The following is a 23,385-nucleotide window of genomic DNA, read 5'->3' on the forward strand; positions in this document are numbered from 1 at the left end:
ACGACCATGACCTTGGAAAAGGTCTTGGGCACCGTGGCTAGCCTGAAAGGCAAGGCCTGAAACTGGTAATGACGATCTAGAAGAGCAAACCAGAGGAACCGCTGATGTTCCTGATGGATGGGAATATGCAGATATGCCTCCATCAGATCCAGAATTGTGAGGTACTCCCTTGCTTGTACTGACATTATGACAGAGCACACCATTTCCATCCTGAAATGCTCGACTCATAAATGTTGGTTGACACCCTTAAGATCCAGTATGGGCCAAAACGATCCTTCCTTCTTTGGAATGACAAAATACATGGAATAATGGCCCATATTTCACTGCAATTCGGGAACAGGAACCACCGCTTTCAGGTGTAACAGCCATTGTAATGTCGCTTCCACTTAAACCCTCTTTTGAGGGGAGCTGCATAGCGGTATCCGGAGGAATGCGAAGAAATTCTAGAGCATACCCATCCTGAACCACTTCGGGAATCCACTGATCCAAAGCAATCTGGACCCACCTGTGATAACGAGATAGGCGGCCACCTATCTCTGGTAACAACAGGTGAGCCGCAAACCTTTATTGGGAAACAGAGGGGCTCCACCTCTGGAGCCCGCATCCTTTCAAAGCTGTCAGGGGTGAAAGGACTGAGACCATCGGAAGGAACCCGGGATCTCTAGGAAGAACCTCCCCTGTAAGGCCAAAAACACCGGTAGACTCGAACAATCACTCGCCTGAAAAGACCGGGCAATGGGTTTCCTGTCCCCCGGCAATCGAGGGTCCTGGGTGTCTCTCCGTTTACTTGCCATTTTTTCCAATTCACTGCCAAACAAAAGTGAACCCTTTAAAGGCAACAGCTGCTGCCTCACCACAATAACCGAAGCAGCTCCTCTGGCACCTGTGCGAACCAAGTCACAGCCCGCATCAGCTAAGAAGGCAGCCCTGCTTCTCCTATAGGTTCAAGATCTTGACAAAAGACACAAGGTAGCCTGATCTACCAAGGCCCAATAAGAAGAAATTTGTAAGTTCATTATCACTGCCTCCAAAGGCTTGCTTTAGGATACCTCCCTCTACCAGGATGGTGGTAAGTTTCGTGACAGAACACACCAAGGCATCTAACTGAGGGAAACGCAACTCCTCTCTGGCCTATGGATCCAATGGGTATAAACCCGCCAAGATGTGTCCTCCTTTAAAGGATGCCTCTGGCACACTCCATTCCAGATCAATCAACTCCAGGATTGCATCCAGGAGGGGAAAGAAATGAGAAACCTTGCATAGGGTGACCAAAATGGGATCTTCCTCCTACATCCCCAAGAAGTAAGTCCCAGCCACTCCGAGGGTCTTAAAGGTCTGAGAGTTGAAGCTCGGCAACTCATCTCCATGAAAGAAACTGAGAAGAATTCTAGATGGCTCCAAATCTGGGGGAATGTCCCTTCCTCACCAGGAGTGCTACCACCATCATCATCATCAGTAACATCTTGATCCACCTGCATTCAAGCCTTGTCAAATTATACTGCATCACAGTGCTTGACCGTAAAGACAGGCAGAGGAGCACTTGGAGCACATGGACCTCCCTTAGTAGTTACTGCCAATTCAGAAGACCAGCCCTATAGAAATGTATGCAATTCCTGGAAGAATTCCGCCCAGGAAAAGGAGGTCCATTCTAGGCCCCATAGACCCGAATCTGACATCCTAAGAGCTAGTGTCCCTGATGACTCTGCCCATGGATCTATAAAGGGAAAGGATACCCCCAGCGTGTCACCCTCGGTCCCACTCCCCTCAGATCGAGGAGAGTGAACATCACTGGCAAAATCAGAAGGAGGTAAATCTTCCTGAGCATCCAGGCAGTGCTGACACAGGCTTAAAGAAAGCTGCAGCTGAATGGCCCTGATGTGGCATGCAGCACAAATAGCTAAGTGCTTAGGCTTCTTCACCATGGGTATCATGGTTGTAAGTGTGCAGACTGGCAAAGGCTTGTGCCTAGAGTACCCGTGCCTATAAGCCGCACCCAAAATGGATGCACAAAAAATGTGCATGCATGCAAGCACATGTGCCTAGGCCGCTCGTCTAACTAGAAGCCCAAACTGGGTGCCCATAACTAACACTAAGGAAAACGCTTACGCTGGACACTCAAGATGTGCATCCAGAAGAAAAAAATATCCAAATGGGACGCACAGGCAAGAATGGATGCATAAACGGACATGCAGGCACTCGCCAACGGCCTGCAGCAAAAAAAGTGTGATTATCTCGTGGCCTACCACGTGCCAAAAAGGGAGAAAGCCTAGCATGGGACCTAGTCAACTGGCTGCTCAACCCACTGTGCCTGCACTATCTCCTCACCTCACAGAACTCCCCAGTCATCAGTGGGACAGTTGAACACAGAGGAAACAGACCCCTTTTCCTGCTTTCTTTCTTCTTTTCACTTTTGTTTTTGTTTCGTTTTTTCTTTTTTTTTAAGTAAAAAACAGGAACGGGTCCCGGTTACGGGGGGGGGGGGGGGGGGAGGGCTAATGTCTTCACTGCAGAGTGTGTCTCAGCCTGCAACTGCTAAGAAAAATTTAGGTTCATGCCACTCAAGGCTAGCAGACTGAAGGCACTCTACTGACGGAGGGACTGCATGGTATCACTGCTATACAGATGTCCTATCTTTCTGATATCTCCTCTCAAACTTATTTCTTCTTTATTTTATTATTTTTTTGTTACTTACAGACAATCCCCCAAAGGGAAATGCATGTCCACCATCTGCTGGAGACGGAGAATACTGGAAGGTTGATGTCAGGGCGGGATTATATGACCATGATGCCGGCTTTTGCTCTATCTCCATTTGCTGGCCGAGGTGCATAAGCCACTTGTGAGGACTGACCTGCCCGAATGCTGAGGAAGTAGAGTTGTCACCTGACGCAGACAAACCTAGACATATTGATCCAGCCCGGACTTTCTTTAAGCACCCATACCACTTCATTCTGCGACTTCTCATTAAAAATAAATCAACAAATCCCAGAAAAGCAGAAGGATGTGGTCTAAAACAAATGGGTGACAGATTTTTTTTTCTAGTAAATCAAGGATCTGGAAGACTAAATTGGATGGAACAATGTACAATTATTTTTGCAAATATCATTTTTTTGTCCTTTGAGGAAAATATTATTTAACACTTTTCTATACCGACATTCATGATACATATCATATCATATGTCTGTTTACAAGGAACAAGGGGTAATAACATTAACTTTATCATTGAAAAAGAGGCAAAGTTAAAATAAACAAGGTAGAGTGAACTTGGGAGCTGAGGTAGCAAGAGGCTAAGGAAAGAGAAAAAAAAAAAACAAAACTTAAACGGTAAATAGGAGATGCCTGGATATATATAGAGGGACTGTCTAAGTGGATTTTAATCATGGTTCAGATCAGTTGAGGGAAGGCTTGTAGGAATAGCCAGGTCTTAAGTTTTTTCCGAAATGTTAACAGGCAAGGTTCCAGTCTGTGATCTGGAGGCATGGTATTACAGATGGCAGGTCCTGCTGTCGAGAATGCCCGTTCCCTGGTGGCTATATGAAGGGTGGCTTTAGTTGTGGGGATGTGTAGGGTTCCTTTGTATACTTCTCTGATGGGTCTTGTAGAGGTGTGGAGTCTGAATGGGATCTGCAGGTCGAGTTGGAGCTGTTTGTGGATGGTTTTGTGGATGATGGTGAGGGACTTGTGCAAGATTCTGTAATTTATTGGGAGCCAATGTAAGTTCCTGAGGATGGGTGTGATGTGGTCAACGCGGTTGGTGTTTGTTAAGATTCTGGCAGCCGCATTCTGGAGCATCTGAAGGGGTTTAGTTGTGGAGGTGGTGAGACCCAAAAGGAGGGCGTTACAGCAGTCTATCTTGGAAAAAAGCAAGATTTGGAGGACTGTCCTGAAATCTTGGAAATGTAGAAGTGGTTTGAGTCTTTTTAGCACTTGTAGTTTGAAGAAGCAGTCCTTGGTAGTATTGTTGATGGATTTCTTTAGGTTCAGACGGTTGTCGAGGATTACTCCGAGGTCTATTACTTGCGTGATCATGGTAATGGTAGGGGTCTGTGGAGGAAGGTCGGTGTGATTGGAGGAGATGAGGAGGAGTTCGGTTTTGGCTGCGTTAAGGACCAGGTTTAGACTGGTGAGGAGGAGGTTGATGGATTGGAGGCAGTTTTCCCAGAATATGAGTGTTTTTGTAAGAGATTCTGTTATGAGGATCAGAATTTGTATGTCGTCAGCATAGAGATAATGTTTTAATTTTAGGTTACTGATCCAGGACACCATCTCCAAACCCTTGGCCAATATTATAAACTGCTCCTTATTACAAGGAATCTACCCAGACACGCTAAAATTGGCCACCCTCAAACCACTCCTAAAGAAACCAAACCTAGACACAAGAGAACTCACCAACTTCCGTCCTATCTCTAACCTCCCTTTCGTTGCCAAACTTATGGAGAAACTGGTCAATACTCAACTCTCTGATTACCTAGAAGACCACAAAATTCTATACCCCTCTCAATACGGCTTCCGCAAGTCACTAAGCACGGAAACCCTCCTTATCTCCCTCACAGACCACATCATCATGGGACTAGACAAAGGGCACTCTTTCCTTCTAGTACTTCTAGACATCTCAGCTGCATTCGATACTGTGAACCACTCCATTCTTCTAAATCGCCTTTCAGACATTGGTCTTTCAGGAACGGTCCTCAGATGGTTCGATTCCTTCCTCACTAATAGAGGCTACAAAGTTAAAAACAACAATAAAGAATCCCCTAGCATCAAATCATCATTAGGAGTTCCCCAAGGCTCCTCATTGTCTCCCACCCTCTTCAATATGTACCTCCTTCCCCTCTGCCAGCTGCTAACAAACAGTAGTTTTGTTGGGATGTGGTCTGACGGGTGGCTAGTCTGTTTCAGTCTCTTTAGTAGGGACTTGATCTCCAAGGAGGATGTGGGTTCGAAGGTGTCTAGGTTAGCTCCAGCATAAGATGATGTGGTGAATGGTAACGGAGGAGAAGTAGTGTAGTATGTTAGAAACTTTTTTCTGAAAGAAGAGTGTGAGTTCGTTTGCCTTGGTTTGAGCTTGATCATCTGGGATGGCTGGGGCAGTGGCTTTTGTGAGTTGGGAGACATAAGAGAACAGAGCTCTAGCATCGAATCGGAGGTCATGAATTCTGCTGGAGTAGAAGTCTCTTTTAGTATGTAAGATGGAGCTTCTGTAGCTGTGGAGGGTATATTTACAATTGGACAGTGTGCTGTTGCAGGGGGCTTTATGCCATTTGCATTCCTTGTGTCTGAGGTCTTGCTTAATGAGGTCTTGCTCTTTTAATGAGAATTACATATTAATGTAATTGCCCCCAAACTTGGTATCTTCTTTTTTTTGGGAGGGGACGGAAAGGGGTCCAGCTCAAATCAGAACCAGGGATCATATCTGGCACCATGAGCCTTTATTTACAACTTCCTGGGGATTTTTTGCCTATATATCATCCCCTTAACTAATCTAGCCCAGTCACTGCATAGACAGTTCCTGGCCACGGACCATGCACCAGGCTTTCTTCTGTAACCCTAAATCCAGCCACTAAATGTCATCATTGTGCGATAATTGGGATCCCTCTCCCCTCAGGGCCTGTGAATGGTGCCTGTGCAGCATCCCCTGGCCAAAAAGATGCAGAAGAACTGCTCTGGGAATCAAACCCAGGCTGTTCACATGGCAGTACACAGTACTGTCACTAAGTCAGTCTAGTATCTGCATTTTACAAAATACATGAAACGTGAGAAAGCAGTTTCTTAACTAATTGCACTATCATTCGTTAAGAACTAAGGAGAGGCTGGTAATACATACAAAGTAGGAATCATTGATGGCTGTGCAAGAAAAATATTTAGCACCTGCAACTAATGGAAGACAGCGACATCCTCAGATCAGAAAGGAAGCAGGTTTCATAAAGTCTAAAGGAGAACCACTGTTACATTGATTGATAAATTAACTTATTTTGTTTGCATTTTTAAACTCATTATTTCATTGATTTCAAGACATAACACAAGGGAATGATATAGTATTGTTACCTGCTCCTTCCCTTGTGAGAGGCAACTTTTTATCACTTCCATTTCCAATAGTGCCCGTTTATGAATTTCCACATGTTCATAGTACTTTGAAAGTCTGGTTTGTCCTTGTTTGTTTACTATTAAGATAAATTTGATCATGTTTTTAAGATGTTTGTGAAGCTAGTATTCAGAAATCCATGTGGTTTCAGTAGGAAGGGAGCATGTGTCTGATCTTTAGTTCTATAGGAAACAAAAAAGAAAAAGAATAAACAGAGGTTACTTCAAAAAACTATAATACCATGGTATGTTTTGTGCATGATATTACTATAAAACTGCACACAAAATAGGACCACACCTCAAAATATCTTACCATCACTGCAAGACATTGCTTCTCCTGATTTAAAAAAAAAAGCGACGGTCGCTCCCTGTGACAAAGTGAGGGCAAAGGCGCTCGGCGCCATTTTGAAACCTCCAGCACCGGCACCGAGGGTATGATTGAAGGGATGGCTCCCGGACCCCCCGCTAGACCACCAGGTACATGTAAAAGGTTTTTGGGGGGGTCGGGAGGGTGGGAGAAGCAAAGGGGTAATTTGTAAAGGGTCGGGGTGGGTTTTTTTTTTAACTGCTCAGGCCTCACTAAAAAATTAACAATGTGAATTGGAATCGGAACCGATTCCAATTCACATCTCTAACGATCCGATTTTTTTCTCCCACCATCTGAACCTGATCGTTAAAACGATTGGGCACACGATTCACATCTCTAGTGAAAATTAGGTCAAGAATGTGTCCTGCTTTATGGGTGGGGTTGGTGACAAATTATGACCAACCCATTGCTTCCATAGTCTCTAGAAAGATTTCACATGCTTTATGTTTAGGTATGCTGTTTACGTGTATGTTAAAGTCCCCTAAGATTATAACTGATTTAGGGGCTGAAAACGCTTTGGTGAAGATTTCGATCAGTGGTGAGTGGTCTCTTCAGAGTGTTCCAGGTGGGCAATAGGTCAGACCTATATTTAGAAGTGGTGATTTTAATATTGCCACCCGATAGGGAGGGTTAATGTCAACTTTGTATGATTTGAGTTTAAGTTCTTTTTCACAGATTATTAGTAGACCCCCACTTTTTTTGTGTCTGGAGAAGTGAAAGATATCATAGTTAGGGTGATCAATTTGGTTTAGGAGTACATTAATCACTGTCTTTCAGCCATGTTTTGGTAATGCAGAAGATGGCTTGGGTGGGCAGAGGGAGGGACCGTCGGGCTGGTGCTGGCTCCCACCTGTTTCTTCCCAGCTCCGCCGTGGGGGGTGCAATGGACCACGCTGCACCCTGGTGTCTGCTGCCCAGCAGGCCTCAGGCTTCACCCACTGCATTGCAGCGGCTCGTACCGGTATCTTACTTCACCCGCTTAAACTTGCTATGCATTCTAAATCAAAAAAGTCATCCACCCATTCCAAACCCTGTCCCTCTTACTGCGGGTAAGGACGCACAACTTAGTGGCATTAAACTTTTACTGGTATATAGAGAGGCAATTTTCAAAAAGCCCCATTTGTGTGAAAATATGCTGTTTTACCAGCAGAAATAGCGTTGAAAATTACCCTCCCAATCTGTAATAATGATTTTTTGGTTAAAAAAAAAGGAGCTCTACTACTGAAAGGGATTTGTATAACTTTTGAAATCAAACGCTAACAATGCCGAAGTGCAGCAGATTTTGTGCAGCAGCTCCTTGGGACAGTGAAGTGATTACATTCATGCTTCAGCCAATAAACAATCAGTTCCACATTCATAGAGACAACACTATCAAAACTCCCCCCGAAAAGGAAATAACCAACCTCTGATTCTGAAGGAAAAGCCGCCACGTTCTTCAGTGGCGCTGACGCAAAAGTGCGGGGGGGGGGGGGGGTGTTACTCGAGCGCGATGTTATTTACTAAATCGTGGCGTTTTACAGCCGGCGATACCGCGCACGCCGGAGAGAAATCACGCTTCTTGGAGCTTGGCAGTAGGCCACACTCGATACTCATCACCCGCTCATGCCCCCCGCATGCGCACCACCAGCCACTACTGTATATGGGGGGGGGGGGGGGGGGGGGGGACGGAGCGCTGGATCCCAGATTTACCCGTAATGCACTGCGGTGGCCGCTTCCCCCTTCCCCCAGACCGCGGGAGCAGAGGGAGACTGGCAGACACTGATGATGATGATGATGATGATGAGGGGCAGGAGGCGGAGGATAAGAGACTGTAATGGCGGCTGCCGACAGCCCGTTGCTCTGACAAACAGATACCCCTTCTAACCGACCAACCCCCCCCCCCCCCCTCTTCCCTGTGATCCCGGCCGGAGACGCTTCCTCAGCACAAGCCGGCTTCTTCCCTACCTGCTTCCACGCCGTAGACCGCTGCGTCATGGACGAGCTGCCCGGCGGTGGAGGAATGGCCGCTCCGCGGCCGCAGCAGTCTCCGGCAGGGCCTTCGAGCCCCCAACCGACGGGGATAATAAGCGGCGGGCATCAGACTTCGCTGCCTCCGCAAGCGGAGCCCACTAATGGCGGGGGAGGCGACGGACCTCGGCCACTACAGTATACCATTCCGGGCATCCTGCACTACATCCAGCACGAATGGGCCCGCTTCGAGATGGAAAGGGCGCACTGGGAGGTGGAGAGGGCCGAGCTGCAGGTACTTAACGCCGGGCTAGCGAGCAGGGGAAAGGGGACGAGGCTCTGTTACCTGTCAGGGCTACCGAGGGTCAAGGCAGGCCGTGGCCACCCTGGCTCCGTGTGACGCGCGGGCTTCCTCCGGGGCCGCCATTTTGGCTCGCGCTATGGTATCCGGCTGGGCTCCCCCGCTCGGCGGCGTGAAACGAGTCGGACTCCTTACTCGCCGCCTATGTGGACGTGTGACTGGCGGCGGGTTTTGTGCCCTTTTCTGCTCTTTTTATTTATTTTTTTTTTAGTCTCTGCCCTGGGTTAGTATATGAAATGCAGTATGAATGGAAGCCTTGGGCTGAGAGACACACAATCGGAGGAGGAAAAGCTGTCAAGGGAAGTAAATGCCTTCTGACAGCTGCAGGCTAACGTTTCAAAACAATGACTGGGGGCTCCCTTTGGCGGACGAATTTAGGGTGTTTCCTTTAGTTTTACCTGGAGAATATTCATATTTACGCATTCATATTGTTCACTAAAGTCCCACGTGTTTTCTTTCATGCATAAGGAGCTTGTTGTATTTGCAGTTTTATATCTGTTTTTATTCTGTTAAAATACAGTGCTGTAGAATTTTTTTAAGGGCGTGTCAGCGCATTTTGTTTTTTGGTGTCTTTTATTGGGAGCCAATGCTGAAAAGTGTTCTTCTGTATCTGCCCTCCTAACCTGTGCTAAACTTTCGATGTCTGATATAGCTAGGATTTTTTTTTTTCATTCTTTACATGCGATAAAACCTTCGGCTCTTAGGGTCGTAATGAGTTAAAGGGTATGTCCTATTTTAAGTCTACGGGAAAATATTTAGTATAAGTAGCCAGAATTTTGTTGCTTCTTGCATATAATTATTTCTAGACAATGTCCTTACTGTCTCTCTAACTTGTTTTTTTCAATAAATGGGCATCCTAATGCTCTGAAACTAAGTGGAATAAAAATATATGCATGTTTAGAGTTGAAAATAATTTTATACGACTACAATTAATTTCTTGGTAATATTAATAGATTTTTATTTTTTTTTAAATCTCGTTTTTCTGGTCTCTCAGCTAGTTTATTTTCAGGCAGGTGCCAAAATGTTAACACTCGTCAGTGGAATGTTTAGAACTAGTAGGGAAGTTTGTGAACTATCCCAGGTCCTGTAGAGGGAGGCTAGTAACTGTTGTTAATAAGCTTGTTACATTGTTTATACACTTGCCCAGGTGCACATTACAAAGTTGCTATGGTGAAAGAATGCCCGCTTATGCAGACTGTGATAAGAGAGAGAGAAGGCAGGAAGAACAGGGATTAAATGTGGGTTTTGCCCTGTACTATGCTGAGTTCTGTGTGAAGACTTTCAGCTGTTGTTGGAATATCTTTGTACATCTTTACTATACAACGTCACATCCCTGTAATGCTCTGTAGTGGGCTGATGACCAAATACAAATGTTTGGACATGTTTTGTCATATCTGATCACTTTTGAGAATTAAGTAAAAGCTAAAGTATGTTTATCATCTGGATTTAAATGTCTGAGTAAGTCTATAAAGTTTCCAGTATGCTGAGTCATTGATGAAGATGATTTTGTAATTTTTCAGGCATACACCTGAAATGTAATAGTTGTAATCATTCTATTTATGTAGGTTACGTCAGTGGAAACAGATGTGGCGAAGGAAATGTCTGGGGGACAGGGCGTATGAGTACTTGTTCTCATGCCTCTCGATGTACTCTGGGCATGTGTCAAAATCCTTTAATATATTCAGTGCCTATTTATTACCCACTCATGCTTTATTGATCTTGCTGTGTATAATGCATTTCTTTACTTCTGTAAAACTATTATGAAAAATTTATCTGCATGCTCCACAGTTTGTAATGTATTACATTAAATACATCCATAGTAAGAAGCACAAACAAAAATAATCAACATGAAAAATAGAACATTAGAATGATCAATCAGGCAGTGTTCCATCTAATCATATAGTCACCCTATCAAACTTGTATTCTACAATAACAATGGGATCTTAAAAAGTTATTAGCTGCATTAGCTAATCAAATAAATCTGCCAGCTCAAATGCATATTCAAAAAAATGTGCTGTAAGCTTTTTCTTAAATAGTTTAGGACAATCAATGGCACACAATAGTGCTGGAAGGGAGTTCCAGAAAACTGGACCCACAATCCAAAAAGCGTTCTCATGAGCCTCGGCCAAGTGCACTAACGTAAGTGACACTACCTCAAGGAGATCTTGATTACTGGATCATAGTATATGAGAAGGCTGATAAATTCACCCTGGCTTCATGATGCACCCTCAATTTAGCTGGGTACAATAGAGCAAAACAAATGCCCTTCCGATGCAGTGCACTGTAGACCTGTGCCATTTCTTTACGTGCCACAACTACTTGCTGAGAAAAGTCATTAAATAATAGCAGCTTGCAACCATCTCTCTCCAGTCCTCCTTTCAGGCAGTTCACCTGCATCAGTCTGACCCTGTGGGTCCAATTGACAATGCGCATGTGATTACCGGGTGCAGCCTTGTGTTTTCATTCCTTTGCATGCCGATTCAATGAACCCTTTCGCAGACAGTTTGGGCCTCATGGCCACCTAGGCCCAATTCATGTGGCAGCCAGGATTCAAATACCTCCACAAAGCTAAGGTGAGCTGCATTGATTGTTAGGAGTTTACTTGATCACTGTAAAAGTGCACCCAAAGAATAGCCAGAATCTGCCTCCTTATTTCTGTGGCTGTTCCCGAGCCACTAGCACCCAAATTATCACATGAGACGCCGGTAACAGAAAGGAAGAACCACACAGTTACTAATTCTGGATTGTGTATTATTCTGTGTCAGATTCCTTTTATTGCAAAAGTGCTTTAGTAAAGACTTTATGTTGGAACACCAATCAAGAGTCCCTCTGATTCTTTTAAATATACTTGATGATTTAACACACTTAATGCCTTGGCTCTGGAGAATATTCTCCCCCACTCTGAAGAATCCACTGTATGGGGCTTGAAGATAATGGATTGAGATGGTGTATGTGACTTAGTCCTAATATCTTTTCTGATTGATCCTGACCATCTTGAAATATTTACCCAGTTCAAGGTTACATCTGCTATAGAAAAAGCAAAAATTAGGCAAAGCAGCATTATGCTATCTCCTGTCTAGAAGAAGAAAAGTAAACAAGGGAAGAGGTAAAGAGAGGGTTCTTGGTTGAATCTCTTCAGGATAATCTTCATGGACTTGCACTGACTTCTTCAGTAAACTTTTCAGATATCAGTGGGACTCAACTAATAGTGAGGTGGAATGTGGACTCTTCGAGAACACGGGGGGGGGGGTAATGTGTTTCATAGTAGTGGGAACAGGAGTGGGGTGTGGGAGTACTACATTAGGTGTATGAATGAGCAAGTATGTGGGTGCTGAGGGTTGGAGATATGTAAATGGGAAGGGGGGAAGTTTGGCCACATAGGATGGAATACACAGTATAGCCCTGGGTGTTGAAGCTGTGTGTTTTTGAGTTTATTATGCTTTCTGGCATAGTGGGGAAATATATAATCTTTTGCTACCGGATTAAATATGGCTGAAGTGAATATTTATATGTTAAATATAGATGGGGGTCCATTCCCCAGTAAAGTGGACATAGTTGTTTTGACATGTTTAAGAAGTGCAAAGCACATATAGTTATGATACAGGAAACATACCTGAGTAATGGTGAACATGCCAAATTGAAGAGAGACCAGGTTGGGCAGTGCTATTTTTCAACCTATACACTTAGTCGGCGAGGAATAGCAATATTGATAGTAAACAAACATTTCAGCTAGATTGTCAAATTACAGATGATGAAGGCAGGTATATTATGATATTTGGAACATTGACAGGGCGGAAAGTGGGTATCTGTAATCTGTATGCCCCTAATGTTTATTAGCATACATTTTTTTTGAGGAATTGATGTCTGTGTTGCTTGGGTTCCCTGAATATAAATTAATAGTGAGAGGAGATTTCAACATGGTTGCATATGCAATAATTGATTGCAAACCAGCAAATGAGTACAAATGGGCTCATGAGAAAAGGGGAGTCTATTTTCTAAATGCAGAAATAGCACTGTTGGACATTTGACTGACACTCCACCCAGGAGCATAGGATTTTACATTTTATTCCTACCCTCATAAAAGGTTTTTTTTTGAGATTTAGATTTCTTATTGATCTCAGAAGGGCTCTTTTCATTGGTAAGCGATTCTAAGATTGGACCCATAAATATCTCGGATCATGCTCCAGTGATGGTTGGATTAAAATTGGGGGATACGGCAAAGAGCATTGAATTGGAGGATTGTACCAAGATCAAATGTTCCAAGAATATTTAAGAGCAAGATGGAAAGATTGTCACCTTTTTAATGATAATGGTCAGACCAGTGAGTATTGTTGTGGGAAGCTAGCAAAGCAGTGCACGAGAGGGCATGTCATTGCTTATGTGTCTAAACAAAATTAAGAATGCAGAGATTCTTAGGCTTTCACGATTAGTCCAAACTTCACAAAATAAGTATGCAGAAACATTTAGGGAAGATAAGAGAATATGGGAGCAATCTCAGTTGGCACTGAATAATTTATTGTTTCAAAGAGTGCAAAACTTGCTCACATTTTTTAGTTTTAAATTGTACAAATATGGCAATAAAGCTAATAAGTTGTTTACCAACTTAGTCAAAATTAAATAATAAAGGACTGCAAGTACTAGAGTGAAAGTGAGAAAGCCCAGTTGAAATGTGACTCATATTATAGAGAGGAATTTTCTGTCACTTTATCAGACAGTATATAAATCTCAAGCAGTGAATGGTGAGATCCGGCAGGAATTTTTTTTCTAATTTTGAGTGGCCAAAAATTATCTCCATCCCAATCTGAGGCCTTAAATTCCCATATTCTGGAAATCGAAATGACTGGCCATTCGAAGATTAAATTTGGAGAAAGCAGCCGGCCTGGATTGGCTAGATTCTGAATATTATAACATTTTTCAGTATGGATTATTAAAATTGTTGGCAAAGTTTTATAATTCTATACTGGATTTGGGACATATTGCTGCTGACATGAATCGATCCCTAATAATTGTGCTACCTAAAAAAATATAGATTCTCAGAATGTTAAATCTTATCGTCCACTCTTGTTAATTAACGTTGATCGTAAGCTGCTGGCTTCCATTCTAGTGTCCCGTATTGGGACAGTGCTTCTGGTTTTGGTGGCAGAGGATCAGATTGGGTTTGTTCCGGGGCGACATGGTATGAGAAATGTTCGCAGGTTGATTGCAGCTATATCAAAAGATCACACCAAATGGGCCCTTTATTCTAAGCTTAGATGCGGAAAAAACTTTTGATTCATTGATTTGGGAATACATGTTGTGGGCTTTGAAGAACTTTGGGCTCACTGGAGCTGTTGAGGTTACGGGCACTATACAATAACCCTTTGGTTAGAATTCTTATTAATAGGTCAGTTTCAGAAAGTTTTCAATTAAGAAGAGGGATGAGGCAAGGTTTTGCCCCTTGTCACCTTTGTTTCTCATTTTGGCTGTTGAGCCCATACCCTTAAAACTAAGGAAGAGGGTTTCCAGGGAATAAAAATAGATGAGAGAGTACAAAATTTTGATGTTCACTGATATCTTGCTATTTGTCAGTAATGCATATCACAGTGTGCCTAAAATATAGAATTTATTTCAACAATTTCAAGCAATTGCTGGGTTAAAAATAAATTGTGAAAAATCTGAGGCATTGGATGAGGCATTAAGGGAGGAATGGCCTGGAGTATTTCCTTTCCAATGGGCAGATGATAAAATTAAGTATCTAGGAGTCTGGATCCCATGGAAACTTGCTAAGCTATATGATCTGAATATAATGGAGAATTTGAAAGCAATGCAGAGTCAATTTAAATTCATGGATGAACCTGCTTGTTTCATTAATGGGATGAGGCGTTGTGCTTAAAATGTTGACCTTATAGACTGCATTTATTACCATGCAAGGCTGAATTAGCTTTGATTAAATCCATGTTGTTAAATTTTTATGGCAGGGCAAAGCATCTAGAATTAGTTATCAGAAGTTGATAAATAAAAAAGAAGAGGGGTGTGTGAAAGAGTGCCCCTAGTTTCCCCTAGAAACCTGTACCGGACTAGGCTGTATGCCTGGCCCACCTTAAATCCCCTAATAAGAGAATGCTGTATGGATGGGACCCTGCTGGGCAGAAGAAGCTCAGAGGGCATGACCAGTAGGAGGGGAATAAGAGGGTAGGCCCAGCTGGGATAGGGAGGCTCCGTCTTGAAGAGCAAGGAGCTTTTCATCCTCTCTGAGAAGCTATATGAAGGTTTGGCATGTACACTGGCTTGAGCTAAGTCAGTCTGCTTTGATATTGTTTGTTATATTAATATAAGTTTGCAAGAGAAAAGGCTGGAGTCAGTGTTTAACTGCTCTAGCCCAGAGGATTTTGCTCGGCCAGCCCTCACAGGGGGAATAGGCCTTCCAAATTTCTAGGTGTATAATGCGCTGTCAGCTATGTTTCATTGGGGAATCAATCTCTGGCAAATACAAGTTCTGTGACAAGAATATACTAGCAGCTATGATTGTCTTTGGTCCCCACTGTATGCTCTTCATGATTTGAAAATAAATATGAAAAAACTGGCAGATTGCAGTGTCTTTCTATAGGAAATCAATAGCCTGGCATTGGATTAGAAAATTAGCGGGGGGGAACTCATTATCCTTGCTTCTGCCTATTTTAGGTAATAGGGCTTTCCAACTTGGTTTGGAATATAATCATTTTTCAGTTGGGCTAGAGCAAAATGCACAGTATTACCACACATAACAGATGAAGAGAAGCGGGTTTGCTGCCGTTTTCAGGATTTGCAACTTCAATTTGACTTGCCACGGTCGCAGTTCTTTGCATTCCTACAACTACACCATTATTGGGAGTCCTATATATGGACTAAGGAGAATCAGTAGAGTGAATTGGCATTTGTAACTTCCATATAAAGTATAGGTGACTCGAAAAACTCTATTTCGCAATGGACAGTAGTGTGCAAGCAACAACAACAGCATGATGAATTAACTAAGCTAAGTAGATTTTGGAGTGGGGAGCTACAATTAGAACTTACACTGGAAGTGATGGGAAAAATGTGATTCTATTCATAAGCTGCATCCAGACGTGGTGTTATGGGAAATGTGATTTAAGATCCTACATAATGCATAGTGGGCAGAACTGCAGAGATATATGAAGCTAATCTCTCTTCATCTGTATGAAATGGATCCATACTGAGAATAGATCTATGATTCACTGCTTCTTAACTTGTTATACTGTGAAGCATGTTTGGGATCATATTCAAAAGAGCTCTACAAATGTACTGAAATAATACTAGTCATGAATGGGGTATCTGTTCTGTTGGAGAACCCTTTATAATGGCTAAAAAAGAAGGGGAAAGGAGATAGTGGTGGCTTGAAAAAATTTCCTGGAAGACAAACCACCTCATATTTGTTTGCCAGCTTAGAATGGTTGATTATATGATTTTGGAATGGATAGATGTACATATTTTAAGCATAAAGCAGATAAGGATTATATATTTGCATGGTCTAAGTTGTTTTTTGGTTTGTTTTTTTCCCCAATCGCTACCGGATGGGTTAAAAGCTTCAACCTTAGCTCAAGGGTATACAGTCAAGAGGTAGATAACAGTGTTTGAGAATGATAGCGAATATGGCAGTGGGAGAAGTACAGTGTGTTACTGTTGGATGTGAGGGGATGATGAATGAGATGGAAGGTTTCAGTTGGAAGGAGGTAATTATGATATTGGTGACAATATTGTTACAAAAATTTACAAATGCTTCAGTAGTGACACATTAAGATAACGTTATGGGGGGTAAGGTGTGTGATATTTTGACTGCTATGAAAACCTGTGGTTTTATAATATTACATCTTCTTGATGGGGAGAATTGACTGTATGCAATTGTATGGTTACACCTTCGCTGTTGTATATGATTGAGGCATATTGTCTTTTTTTGGGGATGATAGAAATGTGTATCTTGCTGAATAAAAATGTTCTTCCAAAAAAAAAAAGAATGATGTCCTGGGGAAAATTTTCAAATCTTTAAATATATAGAGCAAAAAATCTCATATTCAAACTCACAAAAATAATAATCAGTCAAGGAAAGCAAACTAATTCTATGGGAATTAGTATCAGATCAAAGCGTGCTCTTTAAATTTAATCCACAGGCTTTTGCCTGCAGTGGGGAAAATTTTCTCCATTAACACCAAGTAGGTATAAAAGAGATTTTATTGGGGGTATGGGAAACCTTTAGATTTGGGAAATGAAAGGGATTAGTTGACTTAATTAGCTTCTGGAAGCACAGGTTGTTATGAATCACTGCCCATGGGTCCCCCCGCGATTAGGCTCCACTCACCTCCCATGTTTCTTCCCGACGCGGCTGTGGCCACCGAAATCGGGCCTTCACTATGCGGCTGGAGCCGCGGACTTTCCTGCATTCACTGCGGCCCGGGAGCCACGCTTCATGCTTTCTTCGCGGCACAGAGCCGCCACAGATGCCACGAACATCTTTGCAGCCAGAGGCCGCCAGCCCCAGCCTGGATTGGCGGCTGGAGCTGCTGCTGTCTTCGAGGCCTGCCTCCAGGGGCCCAGCCCTGCGTCTCTGGTGTCTGACGTCGGTGCAGGCCGCTATCCGCGGTCCTGCACAAGTTCCTGCTTCCTTCTCTTAGGCGCCGTCGCGTGTCTCTCTTCTGAATTTAAAGGGCCAGACACAGGAGGTGTGCTGGCCCCACCTAAGGATGGATTTCCTGCTCTAGTCCTATAAAAGGGCTGTATTCCAGTCAGTCTTGCCTTGCATCGCAGTTACTTCACTCTGGAGGCTCCTGCCTGCCAGAGCTCCGTCAGGTCTTCTTCGTGGAGCTCCTCTTCGTTTCATCTTCATGTCAAGTCAAGTCTTTGTGCCTGAGGTCCCCGTCCTGGTGTCTCGCTTCCTGATGTCCTAGCCCTCCTTGGTGTTCGTGCTTGCTCCGGAGCCTTCTGTTCTGCCGGCCGTGGATCTCGGGGTGACAAGCTTTGTCATGGGAGATGCCGGCAGTGGACTGGTGTCCTGTGCTCCTGAACCGTCTTGTCCTGCCAGCCCTTGTGGAGCTCCGGATGACTTCTGGCTCCGTCATCAAAGTTCTGCCTTGGCTGGATTCTTCCCTGCGCTCGTCCCGCTCTCTGTGTGGTCCGTGACCAGTCTCCTTAGGCTGTGTAGGGCGCCCTGAGAGACAGTGCCAATGTCTTCCTTCCCAGCTTCTTGTCTCGTCTGGACTTCGTCAAGTTCCTCGTCTCTGATGCCGTCGCATCAGCCCTGGTGTCATGTATTCGCTTTAACCCTCATCTGTGATGCAGTTGCATCAACCTTGGTGTCATGTCTTCGTGTCAAGGCCTCCTGCTGCTCCATGCCGATTCAAGCAGCAGGTCCAAAAGGGCTCGGAACAGTCGGAGGACCGTTCCCTACCAACATCATCTGTTGTTGGCTCTGGGAGCTTGCAGGCCTGGCAGAGGGTAAGACCGTGTTCTGCCATGCTGGGACATGTCGCCAACCCTCGGTTCGGTCCTGGATCCATCTGGGTCGGGCTGAGGCCCAAGGGCACACTAAACACCCCCCTTTCTAACACAGGTTCCCTTTTCTGAGTTAAAAGCTAAGTTTGACTTGCCCGAAGGGGATTTGTTTTCATACTTGCAGATTCATAATTATATTTGTCAATGAGTGGGGAGCCAATGGATGGGGAAAGGACGTTTGATTATGGAAACTTATTGCTTGAAGGGGTTACTGCTCAAGTGGTGAATCTCCAAAGTATATAAGGTGGTGTTTGGTTCAGTGGAAGGATTGTTGCATCATGAGTGAGAGGAGTGGATCTTGCTCATCCTGTGGATGAGGAGGGAATTAGAAGAAGAGTGGCAAGAACTTCTGTATACTTACAGTGGTATTACAGTCCCATCCATTTGTAGTGGATGTTTCCTAATATTTCAGATAAGTGTTGGAGAGGGTGTGGTGGAAGGTTTTCTATGGCTCACATCTGGTGGAGTTGCCCAGTAATTTATTTTGGGATATGATATTAAAATTGATTATGGATATAACCCAGTTTACATTGGATCGAGATCTGATGGTTTTCTTGTTTTCAGCTGTGGTAAAAAGGTATGCTAAAGACAATTGATAAAGTGTCATTGCAAGAACTGGTGGCTGCAAGGTATGAGAAAGCTCACTGGAGAACTAAAACACCACTGGGCAAACTGGAACTATATAGGCAGCTCCTATATATCAGATGGAAAAATAGTGGCAATACACAGAAATACTATGAAGGCTTTTGAGAAGCAGTGGACCTTTTTTCAAATTTGGGATAAAAACCACAGAGAAGCATTTTTGCCTGAATGAGAGGTGGGTGGGGGGATGCTGATTGTGTTTGTATTTATGTACTTGCTGAATTGATGTATGATTAAGAAATATTTTATGATGGTTTGGTCAAGTTGTAAAACCTTCAATAAAAAAAATTAAATTGTAAAAAAAAAAAATCGTAGTCTCTTTAGTTTTAACAGTCATGGAGTCAAAAGATGAGGCTTGTTAGCAGAGATTTCAAGATTTTATGTGCAATGGATTTGATATTTTATGTTTTTATTTTTATTTGTATGAGTCAGTGTTTATTTTGTTTTTAACTATTGTGAATGTATTATTGTGAACCACTTAGGAAATCTGATGTGTGTTAGAATTTTATAAATAAATAGTCTGAACAAGCATTTTCACACTCCCAGAGTCCAGCAATGCTTGGGCTGGAACGTCATCTAGCTCAACCAAAATCTCAAAAGTAGAGACTCCCTGGCCTGGTACATCCACAAAATTACAAAAGTGTGGTGCCACGTCATTGACTTCCATGGTTTCATCTTCACTGCAGGGACAATCTCTGGCAAAATGGTCCCTTTCTCCGTAATTAAAATATGATGGTCCGGCTGAAGCTTGCAGTTGAGGTGAAAAGTCAGGTTGGAGCTGTGCCACTGGTTGTCGAGGCTTTTGGCTTTTAGGACTCCAGCAACCTCTGGGACTCGTGATGACTTAAGGCATTGTCTGGGCTTGATAAAAGCCCTCCACTACATCCAACACCTTTTCCATCATAAGGTTTGGTTGACTGCAGATCCACTGCCGCATAGGCCATTCTGGTCTGTCTAGAAATTGTTTCGGCAGAACCACTTTGGCTACCTTCACCCTGGTCTTCCCTTTCAGATGCAGCCACTTTCAAGTGACATCTTTAAGTCTGTGGAATAAGTTCTATGGGTTTTCTCAATCCTGCAGAACTCCCCGCCTAAATTGCTGTCAGTAGGCTTCCGGGATGAGTCTTCCTCGTTCTAGAATGGCAACTTGACTTCCTGGTATGTGGCCCTGCATTCCGGATTGGCGGTTTGGAAGGCATTTTGACTATTCCTGGTGAGTAAATTCCTCTGGCCAGCCTGCCAGTCGTGCTGTGCATTCAAAGGTTTTTAGGAAATCATCGGAATAGTCTACTGGTGTCATCTTAAGTAGTGTTGGTGACATGGGAGCTGGACTGATTCCGTGGTTTGCACAACTTGTGCTATCTGGGTTAGCACTATCTGCTGCTGCATCACCTTTCTCGCAGTATCATTTGTTGACTAATTTGGATTTACAGGGCATTCTGCAGTTGCTGCTACCCTTTAGCAAGGTCCTGGATCACTTGCTTCACTTCCTCCTCTTTCTGCTGCCTCCAAATTGGGTCACTCTGGGGAAAGGAGAAGGGGGGGGGGGGGGGGGACCTGCTGGCCCTGACTCACTTCTTGAATTGTGATTGCACAAGTGTGGCTAGACTCTTTGGCCTGTTGTATGATGGGAAAGTGAGTGGAACTGAAAGGCCCTAGGAAAAAGAAGAGGGAAAAAAACCTGCAGGTTTTTGGGTTTTTTTGTGCTGTGCTTGTGGGTTCTTGTCTATGTTTCCCACATAGGTAAGAGATCCCATGGCTACCACCATATGTTGTAACTTGGGAGATAGCCAAAGAAATGAGGCAAATTTGGCTGTTCCTTGGGTGCATTTTATTTATAGTGAAAAAGAAACTCAAAGCAATATAAGAACATGCCATACTAGGTCAGACCAAGGGTCCATCAAGCCCAGCATCCTGTTTCCAACAGTGGCCAATCCAGGCCATAAGAACCTGGCAAGAACCCAAAAACTAAGTCTATTCCATGCTACCGTTGCTAGTAATAGCTCACCTTAGCTTCAGGTAATACACAGTCCTTAAAAATAATGTGTCTTTGCCTGCTTCCCGGGGCCTGCCTAACCCTTCCAGGCCCTGAGTTCTTGTACTGTGGAGAAGGTTGCTTCCCTTCACCCAGGATTCCCTGTGTCTGTATCTTAAGGAGGACTGGATGAGACAGCTGTGCCCTGTCTTTTAAGGTAGTCTGAGGGAGTTTTCTTTATACTCCTACACCCACTTATTCTTTTATGAAATTTAGGCCTTCTACCAGCTGTTTCAACTGGAATTTAGGGACTTTCGTGATTGTTAATGAGAAATCCTTTCAATTTAGAGTTCCTTGTAAATGGTACCTGAATAATGCTGCAACTTTGGTTAGATCCTTTGCTTCTGCTCCTCTGTTGTACCTCTCTGGTGTATACCAGATGGTATTGGCTGTGAGTAAGCACCTAGTGGGTGCCATTTATCCTCTCTCCTTCTTCCTCTAGGCCAGGGGTTGGCAATTCCGGTCCTCGAGGGCCGCAAATCAGTCGGGTTTTCAGGATATCCTTAATGAATATGCATGAGAGAGACCTGCATACACACTGCCTCAGTTGTATGCAAATCTATTTCATGCATATTCATTAGGGGTATCCTGAAAACCCGACTGGTTTGCAGCCTTCGAGGACCAGACTTGCCCACCCCTGCTCTAGATACTGGATTAGTATCCTCACCTTCTCCAAATTTTTGCTATGTGGAGCTGACATTCTCGGGCTGAGTGATTCAGATGGGAGATAAACAAAAAGAGAAAGAAAGGGTGGACAATCTTCCTTTCAAACTGAGGCTCCAAAATAGTATTCTCTAACCTCCAAAAGGTAAAATGAATCAGAAAATTGCTTAAATCTCCCCAAATCCAAGTTCCACTAAATTGGGCCTAGGATTTCTCCAGGAAAAAGGAAACTGGAAAAACCCCCCAAAACACCTTTCCCTTAGACTGCAACATAAAAACCCACAACTCTTCTAGAGGTCTCTTGCCTTTATGCAAGCAGGAACAAATCTGTACAGCAGCGTCTAGTAGGGATGCTATGTAAGGTATGCCCTAGTGGTATATATGGCATGTTTTTTATACAAGGTCACACCTTAATAGGGATCCCTGTAGAACCCAGAAGAACATAAGAACATGTCATACTGGGTCAGACCAAGGGTCCATCAAGCCCTGCATCCTGTTTCCAACAGTGGCCAATCCAGGCCATAAGAACCTGGCAAGTTCCCAAAAAATGTCTATCCCATGTTACTGTTGCTAGTAATAGCAGAGGCTATTTTCTAAGTCAACTTAATAGCAGGTGGTGGACTTCTCCTCCAAGAACTTACGCAATCCTTTTTTAAACCCAGCTACACTAACTGCACTAACCACATCCCCTGGCAACAAATTCCAGAGTTTAATTGTGTGTTGAGTGAAAAAGAACTTTCTCTGATTAGTTTTAAGTGTGCCACATGCTAACTTCATGGAGTGCCCCCTAGTCTTTCTATTATCCGAAACAGTAAATAGCCGATTCACATTTACCTGTTCTAGACCTCTCATGATCTTAAACACCTCTATCATATCCCCCCTCAGCCGTCTCTTCTCCAAGCTGAACAGCCCTAACCTCTAGCCTTTCCTCATCGGGGAGCTATTCCACCCCCTTTATCATTTTGGTCGCCCTTCTCTGCACCTTCTCTATCGCATCTATATCTTTTTTGAGATGCGGTGACCAGAATTGTACATAGTATTCAAGGTGCGGTCTCACCATGGAGCAATACAGAGGCATTATGACATTTTCCGTTTTATTCACCATTCCCTTCCTAATAATTCCTAACATTGCTTTTTTGACTGCCGCAGCACACTGAACCGACTATTTCAATGTGTTATCCACTATGACGCCTAGATCTCTTTCTTGGGTGGTAGCTCCTAATATGGAACCTAACATTGTGTAAATATAGCATGGGTTATTTTTCCCTATATGCATCACCTTGCACTTATCCACATTAAATTTCATCTGCCATTTGGATGCCCAATTTTCCAGTCTCACAAGGTCTTCCTGCAATTTATCACAATCCACTTGTGATTTAACTACTCTGAATAATTTTGTATCGTCTACAAATTTGACTAGCTCACTTGTCATATTTCTTTCCAGATCATTTATAAATATATTGAAAAGTAAGGGTCCCAATACAGATCCCCGAGGCACTCCACTGCCCACTCCCACTGACAAAATTGTCCCTTTAATCCTTCTCTCTGTTTCCTGTCTTTTAGCCAGTTTGTAATCCACGAAAGGACATCGCCACCTATCCCATGACGTTTTACTTTTCCTAGAAGACTCTCGTGAGGAACTTTGTCAAATGCCTTTTGAAAATCCAAATACACTACATCTACCCTATACAGATGTTTACAGAACTTCTGTATGTGGTCACCTTTTTAACTACCAAAGTCTTATTTGGGACTCCCAAGTCTATCCTCACCAAC

General features: G+C 43.5%; 2 protein-coding genes across 6 annotated transcripts in view; one reads left to right on the forward strand and one right to left on the reverse strand.

The window, feature by feature from the left end:
* Positions 1-8,907, reverse strand: part of AP4S1 (adaptor related protein complex 4 subunit sigma 1) — a 51,211-nt gene extending 42,304 nt beyond the window's left edge. The window contains exons 1-2 of one of the 2 annotated variants that reach the window (XM_029598992.1): positions 8,739-8,907; positions 6,043-6,261 (exon numbers count right to left, since the gene is read on the reverse strand). In XM_029598992.1, coding sequence (XP_029454852.1) covers positions 6,043-6,180 — 138 coding nt within the window. In that variant the 5' untranslated portion in view covers positions 6,181-6,261; positions 8,739-8,907. Of the gene's footprint in view, positions 1-6,042; positions 6,262-7,848; positions 8,041-8,738 lie in introns of those variants that run through there. The other variant, XM_029598993.1, reaches the window with a different exon arrangement.
* STRN3 (striatin 3) overlaps positions 8,111-23,385 on the forward strand; it is a 349,837-nt gene continuing 334,562 nt past the window's right edge. For 2 of the 4 annotated variants that reach the window (XM_029598988.1, XM_029598991.1), the window contains exon 1: positions 8,112-8,687. In XM_029598988.1, the coding sequence (XP_029454848.1) occupies positions 8,418-8,687 (270 nt within the window). In that variant the 5' untranslated portion in view covers positions 8,112-8,417. Of the gene's footprint in view, positions 8,688-23,385 lie in introns of all 4 variants that reach the window. The other 2 variants (XM_029598990.1, XM_029598989.1) reach the window with 2 other exon arrangements.

This window comes from Rhinatrema bivittatum, chromosome 4 (genome assembly GCF_901001135.1).
Source record: "Rhinatrema bivittatum chromosome 4, aRhiBiv1.1, whole genome shotgun sequence".
Taxonomy (NCBI): domain Eukaryota; kingdom Metazoa; phylum Chordata; class Amphibia; order Gymnophiona; family Rhinatrematidae; genus Rhinatrema; species Rhinatrema bivittatum.